Below are 12,338 nucleotides of genomic sequence, written 5' to 3'. Positions count from 1 at the left end.
AAACAACTGGCGCCCCTGGGGTTGGTGCTGTACCTCATCAGAGAAGGCTTAAAAGAAAGCAGAGCTAAGAAGAAAGACCATTTGGGATGACAGCCCCATGTCTTAGGAAAGAAGCGCATGCTTACCTTTCATTGGGCTCCCTGGGAGCAGCCGCACAGGGTTTAAGATGATACAAGAAAGTAACGTTTTCATATTACACTTGGGGGATGTTTTCCTCCTCAGCTGCGCTCAGTGTGGGTTGAAATAATTCTGCCGGTATCCCATCTACTCCTGGTGATGTATTTCTTCCCAACACGTTCAGGGCGGCTTTGACTTCGCTTTCTGGAATTCCGGGTTCTTCCTCGTAGCAGTCTTCTTCGAGGGTGTCTGCCATCTCGTGTCCTTCCTGTGTGGACCTGCGTACACCGTCTCCTCCTTCCCGTCATTTTCTCCTGGCCAGATAATGTGCTTCCTTGTTGGCAGTTCAGCCTCTCTAGTCTGGGTTTGGCTTCCTTTTTACTGCTTTAATCTCTTGGCAGAGATCTTTAATTTTTCCTTTTTGTTTTTGTCTTCTATCTCCTTACATCGAATTAGGAAATGCATCGAATTACGTAGATTTAGGGAAGATCCTCAAGAACAAAGACGGGGTCATTAGAGACCAAAGCTAAGATCATACTCCTATTACCAATTACTGCTCATGGATGGGAAGGTTGGACAGTGAGAAGGCTGATGGGAAAATTCAATTTATCTGAAATGTGGTGTTGGAGGAGAGCTCTACGCATACCCTGGACCTCCAGAAAGATGAACAAGTGGGTGGGTCCTAGAGCAAATTAAACCTGAAACATCGCTGGAGGTAAAAATGACAAACCCAAAGCTGCCCTACTTCAGGCGCATCATGAGAAGGTAGGGTTTTCTGGAAAAAATAAAAATACTTGGAAAAATAGTAAAGAGCAAGAAGAGGAAGACAAAATATGAGATGGATTGACTGCACAAAAGAAGTCATAAGCAAGAGTCTCCAGGAGCTGAGCAGGCTGCTGAGGACGGGACACTGTGGGCCACATTCATTTAGAGGGTCCCCAGGAGTCGGAGCCAAGTCAACAGCATGTAACACATACACACACCAGTGTCGGTATTAATCACTAGCCGGCTGCAGGATGATGAGCGGAAATTGGCTGAGGAATTAGCGAACCAGAAGATGCTTGTTATGAAATAGTCACAGGTATGAAGGAATAAAGAGACCCTGCTAGCTTGCTGCTCTGTAAAAAATACATGTTTCATAAACGCCAGTTGACCTTTCTGCTTTCTATTTATGCGGAGGAAATGCCACCAGCTATTTTGGGTGATGCAGACTTAAGTCACACAAAGGAGCGTGGTAGAAGTTAATTATTTAATGTATTTAGACTGGGGCTGGAGCGAAAGCTCTAGGTCTATTATGAGAGTCCAGCTGTCACAGTGAGCTGTCAAACAGTAGTAGCTCGAGGGGAAACCATATCCCACTCCTCTTTCAGGATGATGGGATCACTAACTAACGTGTCAGTAGGCAATGGGGCCAGGCCACCAAGATGATTAAGGAGCAAAAGTGACAAATGAGGCAAAGAGAAGTGTGTGCGTGTGTGTGTGTGTGTGTGTGTGTGTGTAAGAAAGAGAGAGATGGAGACGGAGATAGGAGATGAGAAGAGGGGCGGGGTGGACACATAGTAAAGAATATTTTTTAGTGATCTGACTTCTCCAAGAACATACAGAGGGCCCAGAGACATATGAAAGGATGCTCAGCATCACTAGCCATCAGAGAGACGCAAATTAAAACCACAAAGAGATACCTCTTCACACTGGTCAGAATGGCCATCATAAACAAATCAACAAACAAGTGCTGGCGAGAAAAAGGAACCCTAGGGCACTGTTGGTGGGAATGCAGACTGGTGCAGCCACTGTGGAAAACCGCATGGAATTTCCTCAAAAAATTAAAAATGGAACTGCCTTTTGACCCAGCAATATCTTTAAAAAAAAAAAAAAAACTTCAGCCTTATTATTCAGCCTTAAAAAAAGAAAACACCCTGCCATTCGTGCCAACGTGGATGAACCTGGAGGACGTTATGCTAAGTGAAATAAGCAAGACACGGAGAGACAAATACTGCACGATCTCATATACATGTGGAATCTAAAAATGTCAAACTCATACCAACAGAGAGTAGAATGGTGGCTGCCGGGGGTGGGGGGGCGGGGGGCGGGGCGGGGAATGGAGAGATGTCAGCCAAAGGGTACAAAGTTACAGTTATGTAGGATGAATAACTTCAGGAGATCTAATGCACAGTATGGTGATTACTATTAATAACTCTGTACTAGTGTACATTTGAAATTGGCTAAGAAAGTAAGTCTTAAGTGTTCTCACCACGCACACAAAAAACAGTAACTATATGAGGTGAGAGATATGCTAATTCGCTCGTGACAATCATTTCACAACATGTACGTATATCAAAACATGTTGTAGACCTTAAAAATATATCATTGCTTTTCAATTATACCTCAGTCAAGCTGGAAAAAGATTCACCAGATAAATGAGGAAAAGATCTTGCAAGCGTGAAGAACACAAAGTTGGAAGCCACAAGTCGCAGCCTTTTGGTTCTGAGACCTTGACATCTTTTTGTGCTTGGTGGTACAGAAAGTGTGTCGAGCCTGAGAGGAAGGAATGCTGACCAGCCGCCAAGGCGGCCGTCCGTGGTCCTCACTTCTGGTGTTGCTGCTGTGTGGTTCCTTCTCATGTGGCATCAGGGGTGGCCTGTGTGACCAATAGAATACTGCACAAGGGTCATTTCTGAGACTAGGTCAGAGAAGACATGGGTTCCATCTTGTTTGCTGGACACAATGTCGGAGGATACTCAAGCAGCCCTCTGGAGAGAGCTGTGTGGCTTCTCCCAGCAGCCAGCACCAACTTCCAGCCACGTCAGCGAGCCCCCTGGGGAGCCCCCTGGGGAGCCCCCTCTCCAGCCTCAGACAAGCCTTCATTTGACTGCAGCCCTGGCTGACATCTGGACTAAATCCTCACAGGAAACCCTGGGCCAGAACCATCAGCTACACCACTTCTTAATTTCTGTCCCACAGACACTGTGAAGTAACCAGTGTTTCTTGTGAAGTCACTACATTTTATAATACATCTCGGCAATAGATCACTAATACGGAAGGCAAAGCGCAGACTGGAGTTGTCGAGTTTGCGCTGCTGTGTCCTGTGGAGAAGGGCAGCCCCTGAAGTGTCCACACGGCATGGCGTGTAGCTGGGCCATGAAACTGTGGGGCGCAGGGTGAGACTGCAGGCAGGACAGGCAGGCAGTTAGTGTAGTGCAGGTGAGGAAAGATGGAGACCTGACCACCCGATGGATGACGTCTGAGAGTGGAGACAATGGGAGGGAACTGGGAGAAGCCAAGACCGAGGGGCCTGGGGTGAGGGGCCTGCTGAGGACTCCCAGGTTTCCAGCACGGTGACTGGGCGGGCGGTGGGCCATGCACAGAGCTGGGGAAACAGGAGACGCAGATGGGCCAGGGTCAGGGCTAGAGAAATGCTGAGTTCATTCCTGGGCATGTTGGATTTGAGGTGCTTGTAGGGTATCAGGTGACGGGGTCCTGGCATGAGGCTGGAGGTATCTGAAAAGTTCTGTCCTTAGAGGGAAACAGATCCACCTAATGAACTCCAGACAACACAGCAGAGGGTATTTTCCATGCCAGGCCTGCAACAGCCAAGAACAGGGCTGGCTTCTATAGAATGCCACCTGCTTTAAGGCTGATGACTGTGCCTTCAGGTATGTGAATGCCTAAAAGATGACAGCACCCAGCCTTTTCGGAAAGTCTTTGTGGATAAACCCCAGCGGGCTCTAGCTGGCAGCCCTTTGCTGGTGGCGCCCCCACCCCTTCAGAATCAGCGATTTTCAACTCTGGCTCTGCATTTGAAAGACCTGGCAAATTTTTGGAGGATTAAGTGAAATTATTTTAAATTTCCTGGCCGATGACAGGCTTGGTCACAGTCTTCTTTCCGCCTAAAAATTGAGACCAGACCCCGACCTCTCATTGTGCCTATGAAAAGGATTTTGTGAAATGCACAGCTTTATTCAAATGTAAATTATAACCTTTACCTCTAACTTCATGAGATTTATTTTTAGCATTTTATTATGGAAACCATCAAACTATGTAAAAGTAAAGAGAATAATATAATAAGCCCTTGTTACAGAACCACCATCAGCTTCACAAGTGATCAATTCACGGCCAATCTTATTTTATTTATGCTCTCACCCACTCCCCCCGGCCGGATTATTTTTATCATATCATTCATAAATATTTCAGCATGTATCTTTAAAAGATAAAGAATTTTTCTTTTGTTGAATCATGCAGTTTTTTAATTCTGCTATGTGCTTAAAACTTAAACCATGAAACTCAATTATAAAGGTATATAAACCATAATATCGACATGTAAAGTTAGCAAGGAAAAGCTTTATTTTTTATTATTTATTTTAAATGATCTTATTTTTAAAAGCCACGGTACCATTATCACACTTAAAAAATGAACAATAGTTCCTGTATATCAAATATCCAGTCAGTTTTGCACATATCCGCTGTTTTACCTTTTGTTTCTTCAAAGTAGGATCCAAATAAAGCCCAATCATTTCACATGATATTGTCTCCTCAGTCTCTTTTATGTATAGATCTGCCCCCATCTCTTTCCCCCCTGTAATTCACTTACTGAAGAGACCAGTGTGGGGTGTGCTGCACAGGGCTCCTCCAGCGCCCAGGACAGGAGGCTGGCGGGAGGGCTCTGGCCAGAAGGAATGTGCATTGCTTTGGAAATGGATGGTAATTCCCTCCTTATCTCCTTTTGGGAGGGCTTCTTGTCCCGTGTGACTGCTTGTTGACCATTTTTTCCCTCTCTGCACAAACACACTGAGGTAATGTAGGCTAGAGTCACCTGCAAGACCCGTGCCCCCTTTGTCCAGGACCCCTTAAAACAAGTCTCAGACTCGGAGGTGTGGTCCTGCCTCACCAATCTGCGGTCGCTGCTCTCTGTATTAAAGGTAACAAAGGCTTTGTCTGCTCCATCCAGTCCTCCTCGTGGGTGGTTCGGCTTATCCGAACGAGCAACCGAGATCCCTAAGATCCACCTCCTGCATTCCAACCAGGTCATTTGTCTTACAAAGTTTCCCTCAGCCTAGATCTTGCTGATTACATCCCCCTGCAGTCAGCAAAATAAATAAACTTTATTCTTCAAAAGTTCTAGATTTACAGAAAACCTTTGAAGAATGTAAAGAGTTCTCATATAGTCCACCCACTTTATCTCATTATTAACACCTTACATTAGTACGGTATATCTGTTACAATAATGGACCACTACTGATACATCACTGTTCGCCAAAGTCCGTACTTTACTTAGATTTTCTTTGCTGACCCATGATCGCATCCTGGACATGGTATTACATCTGGTAGTCATGAATCCTCAGGGTCCTCTTCGTTAGGGCATTCTCAGACTCCTCGTGTTTGAAGACCGTAACAGCTGAGGCATGCTGTAGATTTTGTACACTGCCCTTCTGCTGAGATTGGTTTAATGCTTTTCTCATGAGTAGATGGGGGTTATGTCATTTTGGGAGGAGGACCACTGACATTAAATATCATCATCATCACATCCTACTGGCAAGGGTACATACTGTCAACACGACTTATCACTGTTGATGTTGACCTTGATTGCCTGGCTTAAGTAATGTTTGTCAGGTTTCTCCACAAAGTCGCAAATTCCCCCCACCCCCTTCCCCAACCCATACGCCTCCTTCCACACTGGCCTCTTTGGAAGAAAGTCACATTCACAGCCCACACTTAAGGAGGGGCAGTTATGCTCCACCTCCTTGAGGGCAGAGTACATTATTTCAAATTCTGTCTGGGAGATTTCTCACCAATTTATTTACTTGTTCATTGTCTACATCAGTATGAACCTGAAGATATTTTAGACTTGGGTTATAATCCAAACTGCTTTATTTTGTTGCTCAAAGAGTTTCAGCTTTGGCCTCTGGGAACTCTCTCAGTTGGCTCCTGTGTCCCTGTCCCTTTGACGTGCTCCCTTCAATATGTTTTTCCTTTCTTTTCATCAAAAATAATTTGGGGGGGGGGTGTACTTCCTTTCAGTCATTACAAGGTGTTCTAGGCTCATCATGAGTCCATCATGTGTATGTCCTGCCCCAAGGCTTGATCAGCCATTTCCCCAAGGAATCTTCACTCCTTTTACTGGAAAATGGTATTAGAAATCAAAATCTGGGCACTAGGTGTGCTTACTGCTACTGGGGCAACATTGCTCTATGTCCTCCCTCAGGTGATAGAGCAAAGACATCGTATGCACACCAAATCCTGTATATACACATACCTACAGTGTTGTATGTAACCATCTCTATGTACCTAAATTAAACACAAATTCATACTGATGTCTCCAGTTGAACCCACTATCACATGGATCATTCTAGCTTCTTCCTGATATTTAAAGATGTTCTTTGGTGTTTGTTATAAAATGGTGGTCAGATCCAGATTCAAAATCATTTTTTTAACATTAACATTTTATAGGATGTGATGTGTTCTTCCATCAGAAGGTATAAAATAGCTGGTTTTCTGTTAGTGATGTTAGCAGCCATTGATGATCGAGCCCTAGTATCTATTAATTCTTTAAAGTTTAAGAAATGGTAATTTTTTCATGGTTTTGTCTTCTTTTGATTAACTGGAATACTCTGTATCATCAGTTTTCAACTGGTGTGCTACAAGAAGTCTTAAAACATGCAATACCCGACTCTTTAGCCAGGGGCACTGACCTCTTTTCCCTCAGATTGTCAAAGAAAACAGATGACAAGAGCCAACACAATAGCCACCCGGTGTGAATGAATCAAAATTATACCATTTTTTTGTCAGACCAGCAAGAAATATATTCTTGGTGTGCTGCAGAATTTTAGTAATTAGTTTATGTGTGCTGTGAGATGAAAAAGGTTGAAAATTGCTGCTCTATATAAAGAAAAATTTCCCCTGGCAAACTATTTGGTAGCCCCCAGGTAGAGCCTATATAAAAAAGACAGGATAAATGCTTGATTCTTTTTATTATTTTCAAAACAATGAATTCATTCCCTAGCATCCCAAGGCTGACCGCTGAGTTATTTTTGTTTTGAGTACCATTATGAACACAGAATAGCTCTTGAGGCACATGGCGTAGCTCAGCAACCTACTCCCAGCTTTCATCCTGGGCAGTCTGCCTCAGTCGACAGAATGGGGAAGAGGGAGGCATGAGGCGAGACTCTCCTGGCAGAGGCAGAGAATAGTTTGGAAAGGGAGGCAAGGTAGGGGAGAGAAGAGGGGGGAGGGGGTGACTGAGGACTTCCATGTTCATTCATCCTGAAAGAGCTCTGGTCTCCGGAGTCATTGATTCTGAGATAACTGTTGCCTTGGTTTCAGAGTTTTTCATGTTGCCTTAGAAACAGCAGAACCATCTTTGAAAGCCTCCCTAAGCAACCAGGAAAAACATATACAACAGTCTGAGGCTCTGGAAAGGGAATATTTGACCCTTAATCCTTCAAGGAAGCCAATCTAGGAGAGAAACCAAGTCACTTTTGGAATGTTAGGGGTAAGCGTAAAGGCACTGATTCTCAATCCTTGTTGTTTACAAGTCACCTGAAACATTTAAAAACCACCTAAGGTTTTGTGGCTCAGTGGATGGAGTGCCAGTCCTGCAAACCAAAAGGTCGCTGGTTTGATTCCCAGTCAGGGCACATGCCTAGATTGTGGGCCAGGCCCCCACTTGGGGGGCGGGGGTGCAAGAGACAACCAACTTATTTATCTCTCACGCACTGATGTTCCTCTCCCTCTCTGTCTCCCTCCCTTCCCCTCTCTTTAAAAAACAAACTAACAAAAAAACCCAAATACAAAACACCTAAGCTTCAGCATAACCACAGAGGTTCTAATTCAGTTGGTTTGGGGTGGAACCCTGCAACTGGCAGTTTTTGTGACCTTTTCGCAAGGTGATTCTAATGTTTAACCAGGGCCATTCCCAAGCCCCCTAGAACTCTGATGCAGTGGTGACTTGTAGTGACTTGTGTCGCATCTACAGTCTCATCGGCTTGATCCAGTTGCCTGACGTTAGTACATGCCATCTCTGCCATCTTATATAAGACTATAAACCAGGAAAGATGATGCCAGGGACGTCTCCCTCTCCCCTGGGATGCTGAGGCCGGATGATTGTGGCTGACCGCCAACCAACAGATCTTTGACATCAGACAGAGCACTCTGCCCACCCTCAACCCCAAGGGCAGCTACACTGACTTGGTGCCAGCACTGTTCTAAGTGCTTTAAACCTTTCAATATTCCTCATAGGTTGGTACCACCTCCATTTAACAGGAGCCACCGCAGATCTGACGGAGGTAAATGATGCTAAGGTCACAGGCCTGTGTCTGGGTGGATTCTTGGGCTCTTCCCTACCCCGTGTTGTTACTTACAGGCTGTGACTTTAGGCCCAAACCCTCATCCTTTCCTTTGTAATAAATTTTGATTCTTGATGTGGTGGCAATCTGCATAGCATGCAAGGCCCCCGAACAGGAGGGGAAGGCCTGGCCTAGGGTGAGAGAGATCCTAATCCTCGTTCCGCAGCATCAGGCTCTGAGTAGCCCCCTGCCCCGACAGGGGGCTGTTCCCCACCTTCTTCAAAGCTCAGTGGTCTGAGAGTATGTGAGGGTTAAGTCTAGAAAGCCTTAGTCACTTCTTCTACCTCTAAACCGTCCTCACTTTCCTTCCTGTGCCCACAGGATTTCACCCACGGCTCTCTCCTCACCCTTCCTCGGAAAATTTGATCGATCCTATCTATCCTATGCACTGCCTATTGCCACCCCCAATTCTTGACCAGCACTACAGTCATTAACTAGCCCCTCCCTAAATCTCCATCTCAAAAAAATGACACCTCCATCCACCCAGACCCCAAACTTTGACCTCATCCTAGTACAATTCTTCCCCAACATCCAATCAGCCACGGAGTCCTCACTTCCACCACTCTGGATAGCTGTTACTACACCCATCGCTGCTCTCCATCCCCACTGCCCTAGGAAAGGCCACGTCTCTGAAGCCAAAGCCGCCTCATTTCCTTTCCAACCCCCACCCCAGACCCCGTGCTTCGCGAACCATCCAGACCAACGCTCGCCGTGTTCCTCGGCTCCCAGGGTTCGTCCCTAATTCGATCCTGCTCAGGATACAACTCCTTACGTGCGCCCCACTCCAAACCCGCGCTCCGGAAGTTCTACAGGTGCTGGATTGTGATGTAGGCATAATTTACCCTCCACCCTCGCGCTCTGGACGTCCGCACCGCCCGAGGCCCAATCCGGAGCAAGGTTTCCTCAGCCTTAGGGTCGGTCCTACTGCCCAGAACCGCGCCCAAGCCCCGCCCCGATTGGCTGCCGCCCGGGCCGGTCACCGCCCAAACTCCCCTGGGTCACGCCCCTGAGCCGTGCAGACATTGGTCCTGGTCGCCACGCCCAGGCTCGTATTGGTCCAGGTTGAGATCCGCCAACCGGTCCACGTGGGCCCCCGGAACAGCGGAGGGGAGAGCGGATGACCATGGCCGGGGTGCGCAAGCTGAGACTGGAGGAGGCCTTGGCGCTGGAGCCTAATTGGCGACACGCGTGCCACGCGCTGCTCTACGCGCCAGACCCCGGGCTGCTCTTCCGCCGCATCCCGCTGCGTTACGCTGTCCTGGTGAGGAGGGGGCGCGTCCGGCCACTCCCCTCTCGCCACCTCCCTGGGGCCCGCCTCTGGCGCTCCAGGCAATCCCCGCTTCCCTCCCCTGCAGATGCAGATGCGCTTTGACGGGCGTTTGGGCTTCCCCGGTGGTTTCGTGGAGTTGCAGGATGGCAGCCTGGAGGATGGGCTGAACCGCGAGCTAATCGAGGAGCTGGGGGAGGCGGCGGGCGCCTTTCGCGTGGAGCGCGCAAACTACCGCAGCTCGCACGCGGCGTCCGGCCCACGCGTCGTGGCTCACTTCTATGCCAAGTGTCTGACGCTGGAGCAGCTGACCGCAGTGGAGAAGGGCGCGCCGCTTGCCAAGGACCACGGGCTGGAGGTGGGGCCAGCTCGGAAACCTCCACCCCATAACCCCTCTCCCCCGAAAGCCTGTTCTTCAATGTCCTGGTGTACTTGAGGTGTTGGTCATCTTTAATCTGGATGACTGAACACAGCCAGCCAAACTGGTCTCCCTGCGAGAGTCTCTTCCCTCTTTCCCCTTTTCTGGGTGCTGCAGCTAACTTTCTAGAACACACTCAACAAAGCCTCTCTTCTGCTCCCCATTTATGATGGCCAGGCATTGCACCCTAGGCCCCTGTTTTTCTTGGATGGAAACCTAACACTTAGGCTAGGGGAGTAGGTAGGCCAATGGTGCGTGGAGATGGTCCTCAAACTTGGGCAGTTATCAGAATCATTTGGGAGGCCTATTAAAACAGTGCTTACTGGCCCCACTCCCAGAATTCCTGGTTCAGTGGTGCGACAGAGGGAACGTCCTGAGAATTTGCATTTTTCAGAAGTTTCTAAATGGCTGGTCTGAGTACCACATTTTGAGAACTGACGTAGGGCCAAGCAGGCATCCTGTAGGCAGCAGCCACTAAAGGTTTAGTGGTATGGGAAGGGTTCACCTTAACGGAGCTGGATAGCATGACTTCGGTCACTTGTCTGCAGAGAGCTGGGCCCCATAGGCTTTATGGAGATACGAGTCCCCAGGCCTGGTTCTGCTGGACTGAGAAGGAGTGAAGGGTCTGGTCTAGAAAGGCTGGCTGGGAGAAGCAGCTACCTGGGCTCCCAGTGTCTCCTGTCTTTCTCCTTTCACAGGTGCTAGGCCTGGTGCGGGTGCCCCTGTATACCCTGCGGGACGGTGTAGGAGGCCTGCCTACCTTCCTGGAGAATGCCTTTATTGGAGCTTCACGGGAGCAGCTGCTGGAAGCCCTCAAGGACTTGGGACTGCTGGAATCTGGTTCTGTCCATGGGACTTAAGAGCTCAGCTCTGAGATTAGGACCTTTGTCCTCCAGAGGGAGGGAGGAGAAAGGGAATGTTTTCTGGGGTTGGGCCTGATAGGTGGTAACATATTAAAAAGAAAGAAGTGTGTGCAATATTTTCTGAGCAGAGGGCTCTCAGCAACTCATGGCATCAGGGACAAAAATCTGCAGCTCGTCGAAGAGGCCCTGGCAAATTCCCAGAGCCCACCTCCTCCCTGTACACTTGCACACAAGCATCCTGGCAGCCCCCAAAGATGTGAATGCAAAATCTGTGCCCACACACAAGCTGACCCCTAAAATTTAGTTTAACCAGGAAATGGCATATGTGGGGTCTAAGTTGTCACCATCCCATTCTCTTGCTGGGGAGGAGCTTCTGAACCACATTCCTGTGTGGCTGCTCTCCATGGTCTCGCCCAGCCCGTGACTGTTCTGGAGCACAGAGAAGCAGAGGACCCTTTTTCCTTCTGAAAGTGGTTGCATCCTTGCCTGGGAGTTGGCCAAAGCAGTATACCCCTGAAAGGTGGTAAAGGGTCCTAACCAGCCCTGACCGGTGTGGCACGGTTAGTTGGGCATTATCCCACAAAGCAAAGGGTTCCTGGTTTGATTCCTGATCAGAGCACATGCCTGGGTTGCTGGTTAAGTCCTCTCAGTCGGGGCGCATGCAGGAAGCAACCGGTTGATGTTTCTCTCTTACATTGGTGTTTCTCTCTCTATCCCCCTTCCTTCCCCTGTCTCTAAAAATAAGGAAATAAAATCTTTAAAAAAAAACGTGTCCTAACCAAAACCTGCTCTCGTGAAACTGAGCAGAAAGGGTGAGGACTGACCTTGGACTGACCTTGAACTTGACACATCTGAGTCCTGATGCAACCCCTTCAGTATTTTCATCTTTTGGATCCCTTAGATTCTGGGGACATCAAAAGGGAGCAGACCCAGCCCTGGTCTAGCTCTGCTGTGACAAGAAGAGTCTCCCAATAAAGAAGGGCTTCTAGGTGGGCTTCTTGGCCCTTCAGGTCTTTCGACAATATGGATGAGATATTGGGGATCCTGGGATGAGGTCCATAGGCCTTGCTCTTCTCAGGATTAGGAAGCTTTGGGGGCTGATGGTAAATATTTTAGTTTTTGTTGGGCCATATGGTCTTTGTAGCAACCATTCGGTTCTGCCATGTCAGAAGTAGTAATGGACAATACATAAATAAGTGGGTGTGGCTGTGCTCCAATAAAGCTTTTTAAAAAATTTTACTTATTTTAAAGAGAGAGAGACAGAGAAACATTGATTTGTTCCACTCATTCCCTGCATTCATCTGTTGCTTCTTGTGCGTGCCCAGACCAGGGAC

General features: G+C 47.9%; 1 protein-coding gene across 1 annotated transcript; it reads left to right on the top strand.

Annotated features, from left to right (window-relative positions):
- Positions 1-9,529: 9,529 nt before the first annotated feature.
- On the top strand, positions 9,530-11,850 carry NUDT16 (nudix hydrolase 16). Its single transcript, XM_024565930.4, has 3 exons — positions 9,530-9,717; positions 9,812-10,081; positions 10,840-11,850. The coding sequence occupies exons 1-3, from the start codon at positions 9,574-9,576 to the stop codon at positions 10,999-11,001; spliced, it is 576 nt and encodes a 191-aa protein (XP_024421698.1). The 5' UTR covers positions 9,530-9,573; the 3' UTR covers positions 11,002-11,850.
- Positions 11,851-12,338: the final 488 nt, after the last annotated feature.

This window comes from Desmodus rotundus, chromosome 8 (assembly GCF_022682495.2).
Source record: "Desmodus rotundus isolate HL8 chromosome 8, HLdesRot8A.1, whole genome shotgun sequence".
NCBI classification, from domain to species: domain Eukaryota; kingdom Metazoa; phylum Chordata; class Mammalia; order Chiroptera; family Phyllostomidae; genus Desmodus; species Desmodus rotundus.
The sequence above is the reverse complement of the archived record's forward strand: the minus strand, read 5'-3'. Positions and strand labels throughout refer to the sequence as shown.